General features: G+C 45.2%; 2 protein-coding genes across 2 annotated transcripts in view; one reads left to right on the top strand and one right to left on the bottom strand.

Annotated features, from left to right (window-relative positions):
* The window catches only part of T265_10484 (hypothetical protein), a gene marked incomplete at both ends in the record, with an annotated part of 36,439 nt that extends 12,397 nt beyond the window's left edge, over nucleotides 1-24,042 (top strand). The window contains 4 exons of the mRNA XM_009176867.1: nucleotides 608-764; nucleotides 8,028-8,191; nucleotides 8,354-8,492; nucleotides 23,173-24,042. Of these exons, the coding sequence (XP_009175131.1) occupies nucleotides 608-764; nucleotides 8,028-8,191; nucleotides 8,354-8,492; nucleotides 23,173-24,042 (1,330 nt within the window). The remainder of the gene's footprint in view (nucleotides 1-607; nucleotides 765-8,027; nucleotides 8,192-8,353; nucleotides 8,493-23,172) is intronic.
* Nucleotides 21,343-24,303, bottom strand: part of T265_10485 (hypothetical protein) — a gene marked incomplete at both ends in the record, with an annotated part of 26,066 nt that continues 23,105 nt past the window's right edge. Inside the window, one exon of the mRNA XM_009176866.1 lies at nucleotides 21,343-21,943. Coding sequence (XP_009175130.1) covers nucleotides 21,653-21,943 — 291 coding nt within the window. The remainder of the gene's footprint in view (nucleotides 21,944-24,303) is intronic.

The raw sequence follows: 24,303 nt of genomic DNA, 5'->3' as shown, positions 1-24,303 counted from the left end.
CATCTGCTGCTGACGCAACTCCAGGGAGTTTGAAACCTTTCGGTCAGCAATGTGAATACTTATCAGTTCGTTCACGAGCATATAATCAGCACTGTGCTTATCATTTAGTCACGGGACCCACATCACGTGGTCACACGAGTTGACTGGCTCCCGGAGTAAAGATCTCCCGTATGGATGTCCCATGGAGTGAATTTTATCCTTCTTCTGAGCTACTTACAGACTGTTAGTGTATAATGTAGATTCGATCCAGAAAATGAAGCTTACCAACATGATGGCGGATTCTAGTCTCCCTGGAGTTCCTAATAAGAACGAAACAGCTGCACAGTGATTCTTGGTTTTCAGCTTAGATTAGCCTCACTACAGTAGAAATCCCCAGCATTGCAGAAGTGTATGCGTGGGTGTAATGGTATTTTCGTGAACAGCCACACAAAAGTGCATGAACCGTTAAAAGGGTGCATCACCAATCAAAACATGTGGCTGAAACAAGCCAGATGCTGTACTGTTCCAGATCAGCTCGACTTTAGTGCGGACAATTATTTGCTCATTATCGTTTTTCCATTTAATTATGAGTAATATGCAAAAGAACTTACGATTTTGTCCCCCACAGGTTGAATGAAGGAGGCACTTCGAAGTCAGCCAAGTACTGGCCGGATGAGGTTTACGCAACCACTTCTCACGTGTGGTCTGGCAATGAACTGACTGTCACTTTGATTGCCGAGCAAGATCATCCAAGTTTTGTGATCAGAACCCTCAGTCTGGTGTCAGTAAGTTATCCTTTAGCTGCGCATTGATCAAATCTTACGAAGAAACGTTTGCTTGCCGGTCAGTAAACTCAGTGAACAGACTAAAAGTCACCTAGTCAGCACTATAACCATGAATTTTCCAATACACTCCAACGTGCGATTGACTGGCGGAGTTTCGAGCCTTTGTCTGATTAAATAGAGTAGCTGACGGCTTACTGAAGGTCACACTCATGCCAGACCATATGCACACAAGGATATTAGTGCATCTACTTGGGGTTTCACTGAACCGGGGGATCCGATAAATCAGCCGTCCTGGATCACTCGATATCGACTCATCGGCGTGTTCTCATGGATTTGTGAAAACACTTTATCCTTATGAATAAGTACAATCAGTGTTCCACGAGTTGCAATACGCAACAGTGTTTCTTTTTCCGCTTGTATCAGGGAATGTCTTCTCGCCTAAACATGTCAGTGACAAGCATCATTAGAATGGGGGATTACAGTCTATTTGCTGCAACAATTGTAGCCAAGAAGAGAGTGTGTAAATCAGTCACTTAAAGAAGTCTGCAAAGCGAAACGTTGATGCATGTTTACCTCAAAGTTACAACTATTGTTCGTGAAAATTTTTACAACAGCAGTACTGTGCAATGAGCGTAGCTCGTGCATCAAGCGTTGTGCACTCAAGAGTCGTATCGATTGGTAACTCCATTCTCGTATAACATTGGGTTGGCCCGCATCAAGGTATTGAGTCACATGTTGAATGAGTAATCCTGAGTCAGTGATCCAATTTTCGACTGATCGGCAAGTCCGATTACCCGGCTGAGGATGAGACCGATACACCCCGAGTATGTATCGAATACATCTCTATGAAATTGGGAAAGACCTCTCAGTATATCAAATTACTCACGTACACAACCGGTGGGTACAGTCGGATGGGTTGGGACAGTTTCTTGATCAAAAAGAACCGCTGAATGGTTGATCATTAGCCAAACGAGGAATCACAAACAACTGGCTTGTCTGGTCAATCGATGAAGCCGGGAAGTTGGTGGAACTGAGAGACGGATGTGATTGAGTACTGCCGCAGATTTATCAGATTCTTTATTTGAACGTTCCAAATCAGGTTACTGTTCACCTCCTAACTGTACTTCTTTCCCAAGGTCATATTGCTTTAAGATATGTCATCAACCAGTGCGAAAATGAAGTGTAGTTGTCTGCATTTTGACTACCGAGTTTTATCCCGTGATCCTTCCATCAAGGCTGCTTGTGAAGCCATAAGTTGTCATCAGTTCCGCAACGGGGCGAGTGACATAATCACTGCCTGACCGTCGTGTGCCTCTATCACTCATTCACTTACACCGGGTGAATGTTCATTATGGCACTAGAGGTTGGGCAATGGACAGAAGTCTATTAAACACAGTCTACGATCTTCCAGCTTGAAGGTTGTCACAGTCACGGCAAATTTTCTTCTAAAAGTGTATACTACTGCGGTATCATAGCAGTAGTCACTTGCTAACTTACCGCCAGGCTTTTGACTAAACGGTATCATTTGAAGGCCTGAACCGTACGATAATCTGGGCTTGGACCCCAGCCAGCGTAAAGCCTTGAAACTGACAAAAAAGAATTCCTCACCGTCAGGTCGGACGTCTAGTGGTACCGTCATGAGGTGGCATATAGAGCACGTTGGATAAGCGAAAACATGCTGGTACCGACGTCTCTGAATTTTCACGCACTCCACAGCCGCCTAATCGCACTGACACTAACCTGTCTACTGGTGATAAGAAGGGGACTGACAGCTCAGTTAGTCAGGCATCTTCTCTCAACAGTAGCCTTCTCACATCCTTCTTTGTTGACAGCCCCCTACTTCAAGAAACCAACTTTAAATCGCACTTAGATGCCTTCAATCTTTGCACCCTGAAGCAGGTGGGGCAGCAAACTGATTTTGCTCGTGTGCGCAATTCTCCATGCTTTGACGCAGATGGTCTGGTACGCACGTACAACCAACTGCCTCACTCCCGTTTTACTTCCGGTTGCGCATTTCTGATGACTCAAAGCATGTCACTGCTGAATATGCCGGGATCAACGTTGGGTTGGGAAACCGAGCGGAGGCGTCACTATTTGACTGGATACTTCGTTGGTAGTCGCCTCTGGACGGTTCGTTCTGTAGCGTCTCTTTATTCTCTGCTTACGCCCCAACAGTCTGTAACTCTGATTCTGTCAAGTCAATCTTCTATGCTCGCTTGCGAACGTCACAACGGTCAGAATTAGTCACGGTCATATGAACTCATAAACAATTGTGCTTGGTGATTCTGATGACCGGCCGTGTAGACCTCTTTGAGTGAATGTGAACCATACGAATATGGGCGATCAAAGGTCGAAGTATCATATCAGAGTCAGCCACAGTATAAAACATAAAAAGGAACTCTTACAATCTGTTAATCGATTTCTATTTCTACTACCTCGCACACACTCGCACACCTGATTTATTGCCTGATAATCCCACTGCTTCACGTGCTAAAAGCTGATGCTTCCACGATGGAGTTTATCACGCACACAACAGGCGACAACAGTTAAAGTGATCAAAACAAAGGTTGATTAACGAACATACACTCATTTGCAAACTAATTTGGTTTTTCCAGAGACTCACCTGGAACTCCTCTGAATCTCTCGTTTGTGATGTTTTCAGGCAACTGAATGTGCTGCACCAGCCCGCCTCACGTTCCAGACGCTACGATATTCGAGATATCGCGGTGCATGTATATCTTTGTAATGTACTACTCACAAGGTTGCTGACGGTTGTCAACGGATTTTCAGCAACCTTATGAGTAGTACATTACAAAGGTTGATTAACCTCAGTTAGCGTGATGATGCTTCCATGTATTCGTACATGCATGTATGCCTGCGTATGTCAGTCATGAGTTAACGCGAACATATGTGTGTGCGTAAAGGACAGTAAAAACGCCATTTACAGAAAGAGTCGTGGCGCAAACGAGCTGCCAGCAGAAAGGGGTGGGGGAAGGAAAGAGCTATGTGGACGACGGAGGACGTCCACGGAAGTTCACCAAATGCCTCCTTACACCACCGACTTCCAAAACAGACAACATAATAGCCACAGATTAACTGACTCCAAACCTAGATTGATCATTGTCGTGAATTACTGATAGAGACTCTTCACCGTCTGTCACTTTTCCTGGAAACTCTGTGTGTGTAAATGCACTTGTCTGCATTTTTCAAGACTACGCGGAATATGCACAACCCACGTGCCGAGTATTTTGTGCTTCCCTAATCCAAACGAATGCTGACTCGATTTTAGATACCGGCTATCATTGGACAGAAATCTCTGAGCCAGAAGGTTTAGATACCTCTCGTGCAACCTCAAAAACCTCTGGTATAAGCTAGTCGACCTCTTTCAAACACTGGATCTCCGGTATGACTGTCATCTTATCGAACGCCAGGAGCCGAATACTTTTCGTACCACAGCAGACTGTTAAAACTCGACCGCTTGCAGATCGAGGAATCCAGTGAAGTATACTGTCAGAAAACGAGGAGGGGGCTGGATATTTCTCGAACTATTCGAATTTCGTCTCGGCTGATTCATGCAACTGCTACTCGGATTACCCTCGTTAGTAGTAGAGCGGGTTTGGAAAAAACTAGCGACCTGTAAAATAAACATGCACTGTGTTATCCACCTTCAATCTTGTGGATGCACACATCTTCTGGTTCTGAAGGCACTGCCTTGCTCTGGTAATGAATATCCACCAATCTTTCACTTTGAACTGCCTATCTTACTTGCGCTCGCCTATGGAAACGAGTCCGTCCCAGAAAACCAGGGTGAGTTGATAGCTATGCATATCTCACAAACTACTGTGGCTTGGCTGTGTCGCCTACCGGGAGGACCGTTCCTCTCTAGTATTGCTTAGTTCTCCCTCTGCATCATAGTATCTTGGAAGCGAACAGGATGACAACAGTACCTGTTGGATCGATCACATAACTTCGCGTCATGTAATCAGTAAACTACGCTTTAGAAAGAGCGCTTGAAAAAGTGCTCGCAGCAACTTCGAAGCTACTTGGAATTCGAATTTTCTTGTCTAACAAGAAGTCATGAAATTCCAATAGATCAGGAAGACGAAGGTTTTGTGAAGTTTAACAATGGAACCCGTTAAACTTGTTAATATGGGGGAACGAAAATGGAATGTCGACAGTTTGAAGTTGTGATCACGACAACGGGTCGACAGCAGTTCACGCGTTTTCATTGGCTCACTTTACTTTGCTTTACTCTTGACTGCCGCAGTGACACCAGGGGCAAGAACAAGCCTCTAAGGCGGATGTGTTCCCCCATGAAATATAGATGAAAATTATATTGTCACTAGCGAAACACACTCACTTGCATACCAATTTGGTTTTACCGGAGACTCACCTGGAAATCAGCTGAAAATCTCTTGTATGATGTTTCTAAGCAAATGAATGTGTTGCACCAGGCCGCTTCATGCTTCGTCGCTACGATATTCGAGATATTGCGATGTATGTATAAACGTAATACACTACTCATAAGGTTTCTGGAAATTCTTCGACAGTCCACGATCGGCTTAGCACTTCTCGGGGCCCATCAGGTAGCCGCAGTCCCCGAGTCTCCGTCAACCTCATGTTCTACCTGAATCCGAATTGCACGAAATTAGCGAATATACACTCAATTGCAAACCACTTTGTTTTTGCGGGTGAATCACTTGGAACCCAGCTGTATCTCTCGTTTATGCTGTCGGGTAATCTTCAGCAACCCTACGAGTAGTGTATTATGTCCGTACGTGTCGTGTAACTTTTTTCCGAATGGAGTATGTGCGTGTACGGCAGGCTGTTTCGCTCCGACTGGATAATCGGTTACATTGTATACTTGACAAATACCAGTGTAACGGGGATACTACTGATGTTTTCCCCATCAGCAGTATCACCGTTACACCAGTACAGCTTGGTGAAAGTATGTAAAGGTCATCAGTCCCTGTAGTCTGGGCGGTTTATGTACGATTTAAGTAGACTCGAGTGAGAACAACAAGACGCTATTTCGGAATTCCTGTCAAAGAAATCGGACAATGTTAACGACTAGGAAGCCAGTACGTGTCCAACAAAAGTGCATTGCTTCATCCTGTAGCCTCATTATCTCCTGTAGATATTGCTAATTTTATATCTTCCGGGCGTCTGCTGATAAATCCAGCCAATCTGGTCAAGGACTGCCTACTGGTGTGTTTAAACACTAAAACATCGAGACATATGATGTCTTCCGTTTGACCTGGGAGTTGGTCAGCAAATCTAAGTCGATGACAGATGGCAAGTTCACCACGGTGGTCTTCCTTCCCTAAGGAAGTCTACCATTCCAGAAACCACTGTCCATGCGATAAAAAGGGCCACTTGGCAAGGAAAATATCTCCTGAGGGAGCGGAGGCTCTTCGCAGAACGAGTACGATGTCACAACTGTTATGTTACAGCCGGAAGAACTCGTATTTCCTAGAATAAGGGGCTGTGGGAGTCAAATCTAGTAGAGTGTTCCATCTGCACTCGGGATGGAGTGATTCCCCAGGTATCAGCATCATGAGAGGGCCATCTATTGGGAGAAATAATCAGTCTGTTTGAAATAATTAATGGACCTTCTTGGTTAGCTGTTTTTGTGGTGGATGGAAACCTCAGATTCATGTTAGTTTCACGGCCACAGTATTTTAATTTACAAACAATTCTTTGTCTCTACAGGACCAAGTTGGTTGTCGGGGCCTATCCAAAGGGAAGACTTTAGCTTTCCTCTACTCTGACATCCTATCCTGATTTGAATAGTTAAGCAAACGCAGGTTTGGTCAATTGGGCCAGAACGAATATTAGATTAAATCTCTTATGCTGCAAAGTGGATCGATAATCATATAATTTGTTTGGTTCGATGTTCATATGTCTCCTTCACTCTGGCTGAATCAGAGTGAAACACCCATTCCGTTCTTATCCGAGACATTTAACTTGTGGGGTGACCTCAGTTTTGGCCGCGTACCGCGTACGAAAACTGTGTTCAAGCGCGTTAATCTCAGAAAGTTGGAGCTTATAAACTTGACTCGACTGAAACCTGAGCAGCAAGTCTGGCCAACTACAAATTCAATGCTTTGCATCAAATTCTTCTGTAGGGGATTCCGAACTGACTTTGTTTCTAGTGAACCGTTTTCAACTACCATCGGTTTTCATTCTGCCTACCAACTTCTTTCGTGAACTTCTTTCAAGAACAACATGATCAGTAGTATATATTGGAAGCTTATTTGCATACAAATTTGGTTTTCGCGTAGACTAACCTGAATCCCAGCTGGATCCATCATTTACGATGTTCTTCTTCAACTGAGTATGCCGCATTAGGGTGTCTCATGCTCCAGCAGGTACGATGTTCGAGTTGTCGCAATGCGTTATTCAGACGTAACATACTACTCATAAGACTGCTGAACACTCTCCGACAGTCCATGTAGTTTCAGTTCACGAGTTTCCGTCAAATTCATGTTCTACTTGAATTCAAATTGTATGGCTTTTGGCAAATACACTCACTTGTAGACGATTTTGGTCTTGGAAGGAGACTCAGCTGAATTAGAGTTGGGCTGGGCAGTCGATGGCAAGGGCCTTTTGTCGTCACCGACCGCCGGGGGACGTCTGTACCATTCAATATGGTCGGGGGTCGAAAGTAGTGAATGGGACAAAATGGAAGGAAGAAGGCCTTCGCTACAGAGTAATTTCTCCGGAAATGCCAACTGACCGGTTACAGACCATTGAACAAGAATGCAAAACTCTAATCTGCATCTCAGTTACAAAAACTGGACACAGATCTTCTCCCGAACGAGTCTTCCTGGAGATTCATTACCCCCAATCATTCGTCGGTCAAATAAAAGCAAATTTTACAAAGTGGCCCCGCGAATTCCGCAACAGAATTCCATTTTTCAAACGACGCAAAGCGAAATTCTACGAACAACACATACTACTCGCGTGCCTCCCCATCAGTAGTACCAGGCAGAATTTGGGTTCAAGTAGAACATAAGGTCAACAGAAACTTGTGGCCCGCTCCCACCTGATGAGCTGTGGAATTGGTCGTGGGTTGTAGAGAAGTTTTCAACAACCTTATGAGTAGCGTGTTATCTTCCGCAATTTTAAGTTTTCCAAATACTTCCGGAGCCTGGCGTCCTACTTCCAAGAAACTTCACTTTGAAATTCGCTGTCCAATTTCATACTAATATCAATCACCGTCAATGATCATAATATCATTTCTACAATATATTTCCTCAGGCTTTGAACGTCGATGAGCCGGTGACCGTGACGCAGATACAAATGAAGAGCTGGCCAGATCATGGAGTGCCAGACGTAGAAGAATTCGCCGCGCTTATCGATGAGTATCGTAGACTCAAAGATGCCGAACCACCTGGTCATGGACCATCGCTGATTCATTGCAGGTTTGTGTTCGTCTCCTTCGGACGGTCGTAACGAATCTTTTTTTTCTACCCAACTGTAAGATACTACTGATAATCCATCTTGTCGACAAGTTGACCTAACCTGGCCACATTTGTCTCCAATAATCTAAGCCCATCGTTGCTGATGTTTTGCTCTCCAAACAGTGCCGGGATCGGACGTTCTGGAATCTTTATCGCAGCGGATGTAATTCGCAGACAACTGGAAAAAGGCGTGCAGTATTTTGACATACAAGGCACGGTTTTGCAACTGCGTACGTGCCGTATGCACATGGTGGAGAAGGCGGTAAGTCGGATTGGGTGGGGTGCCTAACCGTTTCATCCTGCAGCTTGTCAGATGTGATATCGCAAAGCTTCCGTAGTTGCTAAAATGGTCCCAAGTTGTGCTTTTCCTTGCTACCATGGTGCAACTCTGGAAAGACTAGGGCTACTTTGTTCCGGACCGAGTAATTTTCAAAAGCCAAGTAATTTTTCACCAGGCAGACATCAATAGTGGCCTTTACATTGGATCCGGAAACCAATATTTACACAAAATGGTCAACCGACTTATTGCTGTCCACATGCGGTGATCCCTTCCAAAAATCGATCTAGCTTGGGGTCAAACAAAACGACTGATTTTCCTAAAGTGGTTCCCACATTTTACCCTCTGTGTAACAACAACCCCACCTGAGGTTGCATGCTCCCTGTTTGTTTGTTCTTTGGCACCTAAGATACTAGTAAGTCTTTAAAATGCTACTAAAATATTCAACCGTACACATTCTTACAATCGGTCTTACCAAAGAAACTGATTGGCAAATGAATTTCACCGTCCAAAACAGGAAAAGAATATCTTGCCGTAGAAGGTGACGGAAGGGAGTTATGGTTCAGCAACTTGCAGTAATGAACATAAAAATACCTTTTCGGCCTCATTTAGGTGGTTTTGTCCCGAAATCGGGGGCAAGCTGTTCTTAGCAATCTGATAATTAGGTCCTGAAATCTGGACCTTTAAATAATTTTACTGCCACTTTTGTCCCAGCTTTCCACTGTTGTGAACAATGGGTTAGCTCATCGAACGTCCCAGTATGTGTTTAAGAGGGGTTTGATAAACAATCGCTGGATTTAGTGTTGGGCTCTTGACACGGAAGCTTCATCAGGCCAAGAGAAGAGGTACGCAGGTTGATCGGGTTTTAAAGCAGTCCGGGAACCAGTCCGTGACTAGCCGACTTGATTGATTTTGGTCTGAAGTTTCTGTTTGTTTTAAGCGTCCATCCTCTGCGTCATTCAGTCCTGAGTATTCCCTTCGGTTGCCATACTACCTTTGAAGAACGCATGTGTAGTCATATCGGACTGTGGATTTTGCGCTGGGCCATAACACGACTTATTTCGGCGATGAAAATTCATGAGGGCCCAGTCCGTAGGGTGATTAGAGCAAGCATACATGATGGATTTGTCCAGAAAGGGTTTTCTGTATTTTCCTTCGTGGGAGTCGCTCACACCTCCGTTGGGCGGTTACACTAAGACCTCAATGTCCATTCAAAAATGTTCGATCATCGATTCAGATTTGTACACATAACTAATGACTCTCGCACACCTCAGGCAGTCAAGACCTCAAGATTTTTTCCGTTCACTGAATCATGGGCCGAGTCACAACAGTTTCAATGCTGTTAACTATCCTGTAATCTTGCATTTCCCAACCAAAGATAGTGGCTCTGATTTAGGTGTCGGACAGCCACAGGAAGACGGTAGAACAAGTTTAAAGATTAACTTTTCCAGACACTCGAAGGATTTCGTAATGTCAAATGCCGTTACGTCTGGTGACCATCAGGTAATAATACCTTGGGATTCTATCATCTCCCATCGATTATTTATGAACTTAGCTGGAAAAATCATTGTACATTTGCCTAGAAATCTACTCGAGTTAATACCGAAATAAGGCGAGTGGCTCCCACAACGTTGACAGAAACAAAAGGGAATTTCATGAAAGTTTGGTAGCCGTGTTGAAATGGAATCCAAACCGCCTTGAATCAATAAATTTGCCGATAAAGTAGGTGATACTCTTGTTGGATGGCCATCATTTCGGACGAACACAAAGCCTTCTTGTAAGGTATTTAGATTTTGAACAAATTTCGAAGACTCGGTGACGATTGCCTCTAGCAAATGAAGTCAGTCTGCTGAAGAGTATCACACAATCGCCTCATCACTGTTGGAATCACTCAGCTTGGCAACTTCCACCAACTTCCAAATGATGCCTGACCTCGGTTAGTGACTGAACCGCCAACCGAAACGTGAGCAAATTTCTTACCGGAACACCACTCAACGGTTTGGCAAAAAGCTCATTCGCGTCCAACCTAACTGTCAGCGGGCGCGTAGTCAATCCGAATGAGCTGTTTCATGCCGCTTACCGTGCACCCAATAGAATGCCAATATCGATGCGCTGGCGTGACTTCACTAGGGCCGAAGCAGTCGCGACACATCTGCGAAACCCAGTTCTGTGCTGTCCAAAACGCTTCGTGCGCACACTGAGTCAGCCTTGATCGTGTGACACGAATGAACCGACCGAGTCACTCAATCAACGGCCCTCTAGACTGTCTCACAGCATCCAATCAGATGTGACGCGGATGTGCGCAGACAACCAGTCGTTCGTGTATCCACACTTTTCATTTCGCCAGCCACTCTTGGCTGCGTATTTCATTTTTCAGTCACATTTTAACCATTGATGATTGTCACTGTGTTCTTGTTGAGACATTCTGTCACCGGTGCCTGCTTAGCAGTAGTACCGCCGTAAATTGAGTACGTAGTTTGCATCAAGTGAAGCAGTTTCTGTTGACTCCGCGAGTAATTACATTTTTCATACAAAGCCTGCATGATTACTTATAGCGAGTATACACTCATTTGCAAACTAATTTGGTTCTTTCGCCCCAAAAAGGGCGAAACCGGTCGTAGGCTGTCGATGGATTTTCAGCAACCTTATGAGTAGTACACTACAAGGATTACTTATAGTTTGTCGGTAATGGGGACAATTTCTACGTTCGACTGCGGCCATATCCTGCATATGATATCAGTGCACGCTGGCTGGTCCGAAAGCTCCGAACAGTCACTTCATCGCTGTTTGGGGGTAAACGCTAGCGAAGCAGATAGCTAATCAGCCACTCGTGACAGAGAGTTATAGGGTGCAGGTCGAGGGGTCGAATATCCCCAAAGGTTCGTGAGGGGGGCACTGCTGAAATTCCAGCAAAATTTAAGGGGGTCGTTCAGCTTTTGTCGTTTTTTTCAGCATAAAATGACATCACCCCTGAATGCAGGACGGGTTATGTCATAGCAATACGAAATAAAGGCTATTAAAACCAAACTGCACTCTGGGGAATCTTCATGCCTTTTTGGCTGAGGCTCGCGCTGTTCTTTCTGGACAGGTCACTTATTTTGATCAGTTTAGTTTGACATTGTAGCTCACAGCCGACAATATATGGGGCTGGCGCTCTGACGCCTACAGTCGACAGTGAACGATCATATCCGAGACTTGGGCCCAGGTCATCATCCTCGTTTCTCCATATAGCCCTGCATCACCTCTCCGAAGAATCGATTGTTTGCTGACGACAATCAGTAGAGTGAATGAAGCAAAACTGGTGGTTTGGAAAGTAGGCTGATGAAGTTTGTCTTTAATCGGCGAAAAGCGGATGAACCAAAGAACTCTGTGAGCTTGTTTGGTCATTGACACCGTATTCCGAACCTATTTGAGAATCGATAGGGAATCTCTTGTGGGAGTACCAACTTCACCCTTTCAGTGGCTAGCTGCCATGCCACCTGAAGAAAGCACGGGAGATGGGATACTACCAAGTTGCCCAAGTCTAGACAGAGGAAGTCGAGATGCATTAGTCGGGTTCGAACCACGGACTTCCGGGCAGTAAATTTGCGCTATGAACTCTGAGCCATCTCGCCCCCAGAGAAGAAATACGACACGGAACACAGTAAAAACACTAAGACACCTTGAACTCTGTTGTTTATTGTATTTCTTCGGGTTTGTGATGAAATCGAGCTAGGGAAAAAGGTTGTTAGTGAGGTTCAAAACCATCTGCTCGCAATACAGCCCTAATGACTAAAGTGAATCAATCGTCATTGTTGATTATCTATAATCAAAGTTTCGTAGCCGCGACCTGATGCAAAATGATTGTGATGTGATTGTTTCTTATTTGAAGCACGTGACAAATTAATTCAAGCAGAATTTGCCAACTCACGGAATAAGCCGTAATCTTCGGTCACTTGGATTCTGTGTCCGATAAAGTCGCTAGATATCCCATTCGTTATGTACCGTTGTCGAGGTTCTACATTTAAATCTGACCAGGTCTTATGAAATTGTTGCTACACGCTTCTGTTAGGTATGATGTAGGCATAGGTGAACACTCGGACACATTTCGTGCCCCATGTCCCGCAAATACTACTTTTAACTTTGTCATCAACTTGTTTCTATTCGCATGTACCGTTTCAGCCGCAATACGTCTTCTTGCACATGTACCTGAAGTCACTTTTGGAAAACTACTGAGTGCAAACGTGAGGTGAGTGCCCCATTATCGTACACACACGACTCTTTGTGGTAAACCTGTGGAATTCTGAATGGTCCCAAATGTGCTGATTGGCGAGTTTTTCTCAACTATTGTACATGCTCGGCATCCTTTTGTTGCCAGTTGGGGGGACCAGTCTTGAATGAATGAATGATGATACTAAATTTAGAAACAACGATTATTCGGCTCTATAAAACCCGCGATAAATCCAGAATGAAACAATTCAACGGACTGCCTAGATCAACGTCACCGAAACATGCGAGAATATTCTGACGATGACGTCCTGGCACCCGATCAGCATGGGGATGTCTACTGGGGGAAATCGCCCCAATCGGTGAAAAACGTGAGGTTCTTGCTTTATCCAATCCAAATTGGGCTGTCCATTCACAGTCATGTGCTTTTATCGACATCCAAACACCCAGTGGAAGCAACCTCAGTTGCTCGCAAATGGTATATTTCCACCTTTAGGTTAGTGGAACGAACGGCGAAACTAAAAGTACAACTGGGCTATAGGCAGCTCAATAAGCAGCACAAATTAGGATTACAGTGGTCCAGTAATTCAGGAAGAATCGGTCACCAAAGCCGAACGGGGTTCAACTGTCTGCTTTCCTAGTAAGTGATTTACGTTGAGGAGCTCTTTGCCAAAAACTTGCCTCTCTACTGTTGGCTTGTTATTATCGTTTTCCACTCGACAGCTAAGTTCTTGAGACAAGTACAGATTTGTCCCTTGAAAAGGTAGTATTCCAGTTATAGGAACTGGGAAGTACTGTAATTAGGTGAATCAGACTCCTTGTCAAAAACACCTGGCGAAATGATTATAAGACCGCTCATCTCTTAGTTACAACTTAATTTTTATTAAACGGAAAGGAATCATCTCTGGTTGGAATGCGATCTTTCCCACCGGAAACTGATCTCAGGTTCCAAAAGAACATTTATCTAACTAAAGAGTGAGGATGAACACAAAGAAATCACGCAAAAGAAACAGAATTTACAGCAAAATGGAACAAAACCATTGGTTGTTCTCAGGGCAAGACAGCGCAAAATGCTTGCCAAGAAACGTGAACTCAATCACGTAATGTCAGCGACACGACCGAAGTTGAGATGCAGAAACCTTGATAGAACTGAGGATAGAAAATCAACTAAGTACCGACCGATCAAACTAAGAAGTGCAGAGAAATCTCGATCATTGCGCTGTACGTTCAAGGCTTTTCGTTTTCAGTAGTGTATGTCAGCTGCTAAGCAAAAGCCGCTGTGCCACACTCGCTTGTGTTGAGAGTCATTGTGAAAAATGGATGGTTATACCGTAGTTCACAATCTGCCACTGTTGAGCTACTTGGATGAATGAAGGACGGTTAAGTGTTGTGTCGTGGGTGGCCGTCTATTGGTTACGCGATAAGAAGACAGAAAACCCTGGACACGGCTGTATTGTCAGGACAAAAGATACAGAGCTTCCGGGTAAATATACAGGATGACTACAGGGTCAAATATGGTCGTTCCGGTAGTGAACACTTAGCCCCACTCCACTGGTCTTATGTTGCTAAGCCGTGTTTGGTGGGCTCCGTCAACGCACCTGCTATCCGAAACGTGTCGCACCGATGGCGACCTTGAGGATGCGTCATTCTCCGTACATGTATTTTTTTCCAAATCTGGGCGTGTCCTGACATTAAGATTTGATACACAATTTCACTGTCGATGATTGACCAAAAATTAAAATATGCCAAAAACTGATTTGCTCTTTTTACAATCTGTTTCCTTCCAGGAGCTACATACAGACGAGCAAAAACCCGTTGCAACCGCAAGGTTTCCAGTTCTGAAACTAGCGGCAAAGCGTGTGCGTGCGGCTTCCACTTTCCAAATTTGTTCACCTTTGTTCAACACACGCGTTCACTGTTGTGCTGTGTCTAATCTGACTGAATTTGAGATTTTTATACGATTTTTTATGCGTGATCTGCCATACGGTAAACCGCAACTTGTGGTATTGTGTTTCAAAACAAGCTAAAACGACTTCAGTGCATTCACGGAATAAAGTTGGAGTGACACAGTGCGATGATTTCGACTATATTGCATCATATTTGTGGTTAGTGTAGAGATCGTAGTGCTAAAAGAGTTGGGGTAGGCAAGCAAGCCCTCATATATCTGTAGGTTGATATACTACTGCGAAAAGCCGCATGAAGTAGTGTATTGCGTCCATACAGTGTAACGTGATACTGGCTAATCGTGTCCATTGGAACATGAGGCCGTCTGGTGCAGCAAGAACATCATAAACAGGAACTTCAGTTGAGTCTCCCGTGGAAACCAAATTGGTTTGAAAAATGGGCGTGTTTCGCTAAAAACCCATCCTGGTTTTGCTCAACTTCTCAGTCGCCTCTCAACGTTTTCAGACTGACAAAAAGGTTACTTTCACCCTAAATTTTCCACGCACTTCGGTTGGTCTGAAATAACGAGAACAGGAAAGCGACGGAGTTACAGAGTTGACATTTATTCCTCAAGAAAACGTTGATACAGCCCACACTTCCCACCATTTTATCAATATCACGAGAACCAAACTTTCCTATGCAGTGCCTAGAGCTGAAATATGCTATGTTGCTTTAGAAAGGCGAGATGGTCCAAGTGGTTAGGGAGCGAATTTACTGACCGGGAGGTCCGTGGTTCAAACCCGACCTCTGCCTCTCGACTTCCACTGTCTAGGCTTGGGCGACCTGACAGTATCTCAGCGCTCGTGCACTCTTCGGGTGGCATGGAAGTTAGGTACCGAAAAGTGATTTTTCTCTCTCTTTATGTTGCTTTAGGTAATATCTTCGAGCCGAAAATTATCCGTCCTGAAGTTATCGATCTTTCTTTCTTAGTCTATGATATTTGCGCCATATGGTCCACTGCCAAGTGGACAGAATTCGTGACTGAGCGATTGTAGGGTCAACAACCAGCTTGATATTCGAACTGTGCCCTTCAACACAGGACGGCACTATTTTGGACAGCCGGAGTATGTTTTGCCACACAAATCATTGGAAGACTGGACGTCAAGCTAAAGTAACCCGCAGTTCCAATATTCTTCTGACGCGTAGCTAAGAGACGCATGCATTACTAGCAAGCCACCACTTTAACTTGGGTTTATAGCGTGTGCACGTCGGAAAGACAGCAGGTGAGTAAAAACAGCTTATAGGGCCCATCGACTGGATCAAGATACTCGCGGATGATAAACAGAATGTAATCGCTTTTCTTTGATCCAGGAAAAGTGGAAGGGGGGTAGGGGGAGGACATAAGGACAGAAATTTTAACAAGGGGTTCCCTGAGGGTGAGATATGTCCAAGGCTCAGAGCGAATATCAACATGTTTGGGCTAGGATAATTTGTGAGTCAACGCGATTCCGAAGTACTCACCAGAATCATATGTGTTCCACTGACAGAACTTATTGTACGATCTTCCTGTCATTAATCGACCAACCCCGTGAAATCTGACTCCACTACACTGATTGCCTTGCCCTGTTACACTCATTCGCGAACCAGTTTGGTCCTAACGGGACTGTCAGACCTCTCAGCAACCTACGAGGAGGCTTTGTCAAGAGCTCCTTAACATGTTACAAAAGACTTGGTGATGAGCCCGTCACATTTACAAGACAATGAAAATTTCTAATCGATATAACCTATCGCAATCGCTGCAACCAAAAACACCGAATTGCTTAAAAGTCTCAACCTTCCGGGGAGTTAACCGGATAGTTATCAAAACAAATAGTTTCAGGAGGCTGCTGTCGGACAAACTGGAACACTATGTGTTAAGCGGAACTTCACACGGATCCCTCTTTACCGCTCGCACTTAGGTGTTGTCACGGCCGAGAAGTCCATCCCACGCAAGATTGACCAAGGATTCGGGACGCTTACCGGTCCGGCATCAAGGCGAGCACCGATTGGTCGAAAGTCGACCCAACAGCCAATCATGACCCAGTATTGGCCGAGTGCCGGTTTCCAATGGCGCATCCAGAAAGCGTCAGAATTTCCAGAAAGTTATTTCCGCCTACGCTATATATGTGAAGCGCTGTACAACTGTTCCTGACTTCGTTTTGGGCGTTACTCTACCACATGCACCCTTAGTGGTTGTTTTGACGTGAACGCTAGCTTGGGAGGCTCAGACCGAGAACTAAGCTGAGAAAAATACCGTTATTACACTATGAACGCACTCGACCACGACGTTGTGACTCCTGAAGCTCGATGCTGGTGTAACGTTGGACACTACTGATAAGGCAGGCTAGTAGTATGTTTTCTCGTAAATCCGCTGTGCGTCTCTTGAAAAGTGAGATCTATTGCAGAATTTATGGAGTCCCTTTGTAGCATTTGCTTGCATTTGAATAAAAGTCAGTGAATATCCAGAAGAGTTCAGAAAGACGCGTTCAAAGAGAAGATAGATATTCAGTTGTAAACAAGATGCATATGAGAGTTTTGCTTCCCTGCCTAATAGTCTGTAGCTGTTCGGTTGATGCTTCTCTAAGCGAAGGCCTTCTTCCACTGGTAGCACAAGGGTCGATAGTATTAGGCTGGATGACGCGTCCTTAACCTGCTAGCTGCTTTGAACACGAAGAATACTGTACCTGTCTTTTCGAACAATCACCATGGTTTTGCGTCCAACAAAACAGTCCAAACATTTCATTTCCCCCTATAGTCTATGTCCTTCTGAATATACCGAGGAAAGGACGATCGATTCGTAACCACATATATGACGCTTCAAGCCCGGACAAAGGATTTTCGGAGAAGATCAAAGAATATATGCACAAAACTATCTGTTCATTAGTGCCAGGACTTGTGGGGTGTGCGCTCTAACCACGTAGTGCAAAATACGAAGACAATTCTTCATCGTTCTCTGCCAACTTTCATTAGGATATCGCATTGACTAAGAGTGTTAATCGATCCTGTTCACCCGTAGCATACACCCCGTCTGCTACCTTCCGGACGTTTATGGTCCGCGATCAAACCAAAACAAGTGGTCATCAAGCCACGAAGAACTGGTCTGAGCATAAAAGTAACGAAAGTAACCAAAACTCTACATAACTCTTCAGAATAAAAAAATCGTTCGGTGTCTAACTGCCATGCCACTCGAAGAAAGCACGAGGGCTGGGATACTGCCAGGTTGCCCAAGCCTAGACAGGAGAAGTCGAGAGGAAGAGGTTGGGTTCGAACCAGGGACCTTCCGGTCAGTAAATGCTCTAGCCATTGGGCCATCAGAATAAGGTATATTAAACAGCATATTGAAGCATTTCAATCCGTCTGGTCTAAAGGGTAGTAAGTAGGTGACAAGGGGACCGATTTCGAAGTCCGTTCGTAACTAATTACATAAAGGATAAACACGTAGGATCAGAGATCGATAGCAGATGGTAACAGAACCGCCATGGTTGACGCCTAATTCGGGCATGACGGGTACACCAATAGAGATCGAATTGAATGTCACGTGCGGCAAAGAGGACGGTGAGAGCAGTGAATATCGTGTGAGGACAACATCCAGTACATGCTTTTCGACATCACAGTTGGAATCAAAATTCCTAGATCAAGGCTTCCAAGTGCATTAGCGCAACTAGACTCCAGTTCTACGGAGGCTTTTAGAGTCAAAACACAGCGTAGCGGACTAAGATGTAATCTGACGTTTCGGTTGCTACGGTCAAACTTATCCCAGGATTTCTACAGTCGAGTACAGCTTCATTTGGGTTCGCTATCATGTCTTCTGATTGGCGCTCCTGAAGTCACTTGGCAGTTAGATGCGACCAGCGAGTGTGTTCTGGCTTCAAAGGTCTTCATGGCACCCCATCTTTCTCACGCTATCCAAGCCAAGTTTGGCCCGGAACCCCTTAGGCCCTAATTTCAAGCAGCGTTGGGACAACACTATGTACAATGAATACTACAGTGTCAAATCGTGAACACGATTGCTTGAAGTGCAATTTATCGCATACATCCATACTTATGATCCTATTAGACCATGTTGATGATGGCCATAATACAAATCAGAAGGCATATGCACTAATAGAAGTTTTTGGTATGGTTGACAGTGGTGGGTTGCCATACGTATAAAGATAAATACAATGCAAAACGGGAACAAGTCAGAAGAGGAACTTATAGTCTGTGAAGGTCCGGACGGCGGGAACGTTTTTCTCCGCAGTATGGCTGCTACACGTGTTCTATAATTGTCCGTGGACTTGTGGAGAGTGGTTGACTTCCTGCTCCCTGCGCGAGCGCGCGCGAGTCTGTGTGTGCTGAGTGTGTTCGGTTTCCTTATGCGTAGGTTCGTTTGCGTGTACGTGGGCGCGTCAGCACACGAGTAGTTGCTACGCTCACTAGACGATACGGACAGTCGATGTCCGATGAGTCACCTTAATGTGACGTGGTTTGTGAGTATGAAAAAAGACAAGTCTCGTGATCCAGCAAGTGAATGTGATCTGAACAGTCAAACATGTGGGTGACTGGGTTGCTACAATCCGGTTTCACAGTCGAGAGCCTCTAAGAGAGTAGAGGTGCAGCTTTCGGCCTGAAATCATTCTTGTTTTACAGCCTCAGCTACAGCAAGCCTCATTCAAAGGCGCTCACAAAGTGCACAAGTTGGCCCGCATAATCAAATCGGTTTATCAGCTACAAGCGATGCACCAAGAGTACATTGGTTCCAGCTGTTGAATTTTCCATCACCGGAAAATGGGAGTGCGGTGGATAGCCAACCAAACATTGGAGGCAAGAGAGTAATCAGTTAGTTAGGGGAAACCGGACAGCTACTTATTGGAGGCGGTCGTTTTGATGCCCGCATTTCATTGACTCTTCTTTTGAGGTCCGAAGGTCCTCATCCAAGGTGGCGACAGCTGTCAACCCAGCTGAGCTTAATGGTAGACGGTCCTCTGGCATGCAGAGCACACGTCTCAGCCAACCTAACCCATGGAACGGAAGAGAAAACTCGCTTCATAAAACCATCTGGCGTACCTCCGGATCAGAAAGAAAAACGTGATTGACTTCCTTGTTTTACCAGGTCAAATAAATGTTTCAAATTGTCGCACTAATGAGGTCTGTGGAGTCGCTGTAGAAAAAGTGAGGGGAACTCGGACATCAGTAGTCCGAAACCTGGCAATGTATAGCTGAGGTCACGCGCAGATTCTAACATTGATACGAAGACTTGCAGTGTAAGGAACCGGGGAATTCGTGGAAGCGGTCTTTAGTGAGATTGGAAGCGCGAGCAGTTTCGAGAGGCAACTGACAGTTGTGAAAATGAAACCAAGTCAGGGAATGATTTTACGTTCCCAAATGACGGAGGTCCAAGTGCAGTAATGCACAAAGATTCGCCAAGAAAAGTTAAATATTTGTTTAAAAACAGTTGAGGACGTACGGCGAACTGAGACGAGACTCACCTCAGATTCAGATCGATTTCCCAGTTACGACGCTATTCAAACGAATTAATTGGAGTTCCAGGTTAACGCCATCTAAGTTAGTGAACGGATTCTCAGGGTGGAGAGACGAACTTGTGAGACTGAGCAATGTAGCTCAATAGAACAACTATATCAGCAGATATCGAGAACAGTTGTGAAACTAGGAAGATACTAAAAGACGGATGGAACTGTAGCTTCGTTTGGTGTGCCTCATAAGCCTGGAACCCCTGATGCCATCAAGGAATTCTTGAAGCTTTGTGTAACGGAGAGACATCTTCGAATTGACAAAACTCTAGAAAAACATTGTAAGATCGTGTCATCCCATGCATCGAACAGACAGACAGACAGATAACTGAAGATGAGAGTCATCATCATCATCATCGACAGCATGACATGAGTGTTCAACACCGATGCTTCATTGCCGTAGCTTGTACGAGGGCTGGGATACTGCCAGGGCGTCCACACCTAGACAGAAGGACGACTAGGGTCCTCAACCAAAGCCTTTGGCTCAAAAGCCTGACCGCAAGGCAGCGGCGTTTGGCGAGAAATGCAAATACATTACCATTTCTACGGAACAAGTCGCCACATAATCCAACCCCCAACCTGGAGGGCCAGGAGATTGTGTTCGTCAGACCGCTAACCATTGACCAACCTGGTATGATAGACTCTGTGAGTGTCCGGGACACTCTCCAGTATAGCTCAATGGATCGCTGAGGTGCGCAAACCGTCACACCACGGTAAAGCGGAACACAAACGTCGTCTCGGAGTACCACATTGAGATCCCACAGGAAGAAGCTTGAAGTTGACACGGTCATAGTCCTGCACACATTTGAACAGTGTCATCGGATTCACATCGCCCGTACACACATTCGCCAATCGCGCTTCAAGTATATATCTCGAGTGCCACTGTACCAGGGCCTCAGAAGCGAGCACACGCCAGACTTGTGTCAATGATCGCAGTGATGATCCGTTCAGATTGACAACTGCGTAGGGTAGCCAAGGAAAGGGCCGGAATCTGGGTGATTGTTCCCGTGTGGACGCAAAAAACAGCTACCAACCACGCATCTGCCCGGATGTGTCACAATCCAGGGGCCAGAGCCCTCATCCGATCTCGCCCAATCACGTCAGGTATTACCACACACGATGGAAGACTGGTTTTGTTTTGGTCGCAAAAACCCATGACAACAAACAAGAGCGCCACAACGTAGAAATTTTTAATTTGCTCATTGTAAACTTTTCCATGACCTTGTGACAAAAAACTCAGTTCGTTGAAACACAGCACAGTGGCAAAGATTGACTGAGGCATCAAAAAAAAAGAAAACCGGGAGAACGCTAGTAGGGACGAGAGGATCAATATACAATTTCGGGAAAGAAAGATGACAAGAGAATCTTGAAGATAACTAGAACGTGGGTAGCAAAAAAACGGAATAAACTCTTGGGAACGATTGGCAATTGTATTGGCGAGAGGGCTTGGCTTGGGGAATATGAAAGCTCAAGTGGAGCGCTGAAAAAAATGGGGGAGTCAAGTGATCACTTAGGTTTTGCAAACCCCGTCGGAGCAAGGCTACGGGCTACTGCACCGGGAACAGACCCATGGCGGGATGAGTCGAACAACGATGAGTGAGCGTGATAGCTGGCCGCCAAACCATGTCGATGACTCTGAGCTATGCTAATACGGTTGTCCGATGCAGGAATGGTAATGGCTCCGGGGACATCATCATCGTCACCATCCTCCGAGACATATGCCTGCGGTTCCAGACCCACCTCGTCAATTCCCAACTCGGTACCGTTCGGATCATGCATTCGACCAGTAATAACGGCCTGCAAACACAAAGAGAGAAGAGAAATTTTGGGAAAAGCGCCATGTCTTACAACACCTACAAAAACAAGAAACCAGGAAACGAAAGCTATAATATCATAGATCCAAGGGGGGGGGGGGAAGTGCAAGAATTTACCGACCGAAAGGTTCGTGGTTCGAACCCCACCTCTGCCTAGGCATTGGCAACCTGGTAGTATCCCAGCCCTAATGCAACCTTCGGGTGGCATGGCAGTTAGGCCCCAAAGGGGTGCTACAGCTGAACATTTCCCCCTGGTGTGGATAAACTCCACCCCAACATAATTTCAAGGTCAAGTACAGTTCCTTAGACCCATATTCAGGATAGACAACGAAGCGGACCCGGCCACGCCAAAAACCAAGGCGCCGACAACTGTCAGAACGTGCTGGCTCACCTTGGAAAACCCATTCAGCTCCGCAGACAGCGGCCATCACCAGTGAAACGATGAATGTCATTCATTGCGGAGTTATCCATTAACGAACATGAGCTAAGCGGTTATAAGCCACCGGACCCTACTCACGTTTCATCAGTAGTATACACCGGTACAACAGTCAACAAAATCTCGCAAGCGTCCAAATAGAAGACGCATTTTTCTGCTTAAAACTCCTTAGGTGAATGGCTACTAGAATGGACAGCAAGCTTTCTTTGTCCAGACGGAACAGATTCAGGAAGCCCTACCACAATCTTTCAAGCAGTGTGGAGTACTACCGGAGTCGAGCTGAGGTCATCGACAGCTCAATAAACGACTTCGACCATACCTTTACTTCGAGATCCCTAACATTTACTGATAGGGTGAAAATTTAGAGAAGTAGCACCTTTGGAAGATTTTAACTCTTCCTTGGATAGAAATAACAGTGTTTCTCAAAAACAAAGATATCCGCCGTGAGCGGTCACAACAGTGTACTCCTAGGTCGAGCATTTCAGCGATTGGAAGCGATCATTTTCGAGGACTTTTAACCTCTAAGGGTTGTACTTATTTAGGTGCGGTAAACGCGGCCAAACTATTAAATTGCTAACAGGTACTGAGCGTTTGACCTGCACAGAAAAACTAAGGAACTTTGACATGTTGTCTAAACAATAGCAACGAATACAGAGTGACTTGGTTCTCGTCTGCCAAGATGACCCAGTTAGTCAGAGCGCGAATTTACTGACCGGAAGGTCCGTGGTTCGACCTCTGCCTCTCGACTTCCCCTGTCTACAATGGAACCGTTGCAGCGACCCAAGTGTTTCGACGCAGATGCTAATTCTCCAGACGCAACTACGCGTTGGAATCATCGGTTCCAAACCTTCCAAACGTTTCTGGGTACTGTCGAATCGCCCAATCTAAATAAACTCGAAACTCTGATCCATTTTGTGGATGCACCTGTATATGTTTATATCGCTGACTGTCCAGATTACGAATCAGCTATCAGTACACTTGAAAAGTTGTACGTTCGTCCTAAGAATATAATTTATGCTCACCATCTTCTACAAACTTGCAAACAAGACACCAGTCAAGGTGTTGATCAGTTTGTTCAGAGGCTTAAATCCTTGGCCAAAAATTGTGATTTCAAGGCGGTGTCCGCTATTGACCATCAAAACGAAAGTGTACGCGATGCTCTAATCAACGGACTTCAGTCTACTACCATCAGAGAAAGACTTCTGTCTCAAAACGAACTCACTCTCGATGAAGCACATGAATTGGCTAGATCATTAGAATTGGCCCACAAACAAGCTCAATCATACTCAAATAACCAGGCGATATCATTTTCTGCGGCTGCAGCACCTTTACAAACATCTACAGTTACCCCTTCACACTCAATCTCTCCTGATTCTACACCCTATCTCTCGTCAATCAATTCCCAGATATGTTACTTTTGCGGTCGTTCCAGACATCCACGGTCAAAATGCCCCGCAAGAGAAGCAGTTTGTAAATCGACCAGCATAAAGGTGAACGGGATATCGCTTCAGGCCCTCATAGACACAGGAAGTTCGAGCAGCTATGTAACTCCTTTGGTGGTTGGTAAACATGGCTGGAAGATATATGCTAACGATTCTGTGATTACCATGGCATCTACCTCTCTGACGTGTTCAACTAGAGGCTAGTGCTACGCATCCATCGATTACAGGGGTAACGTTTACAAAAAAATCAAACTATTGGTATTACCCAATCTATATGCTGACCTGATGCGAGATGGGCGAGATGGTTACAGCGCGAATTTACTGACCATAAGGTCTGTGGTTCGAACCCGGCCTCTGTCTCTCGACTTCCCTGTCTAGGCTTGGGCAACCTGGCAGTATCCCAGCCCTCATGCTTCCTTCGGATGGCATGGCAGCTAGGCACCGAAAGGGTGCTACAGCTGAACG

This window comes from Opisthorchis viverrini (genome assembly GCF_000715545.1).
Source record: "Opisthorchis viverrini unplaced genomic scaffold opera_v5_372, whole genome shotgun sequence".
Lineage (NCBI taxonomy): Eukaryota > Metazoa > Platyhelminthes > Trematoda > Opisthorchiida > Opisthorchiidae > Opisthorchis > Opisthorchis viverrini.
Note: the sequence above shows the minus strand (reverse complement) of the source record. Positions and strands in the feature narration are given on the sequence as shown.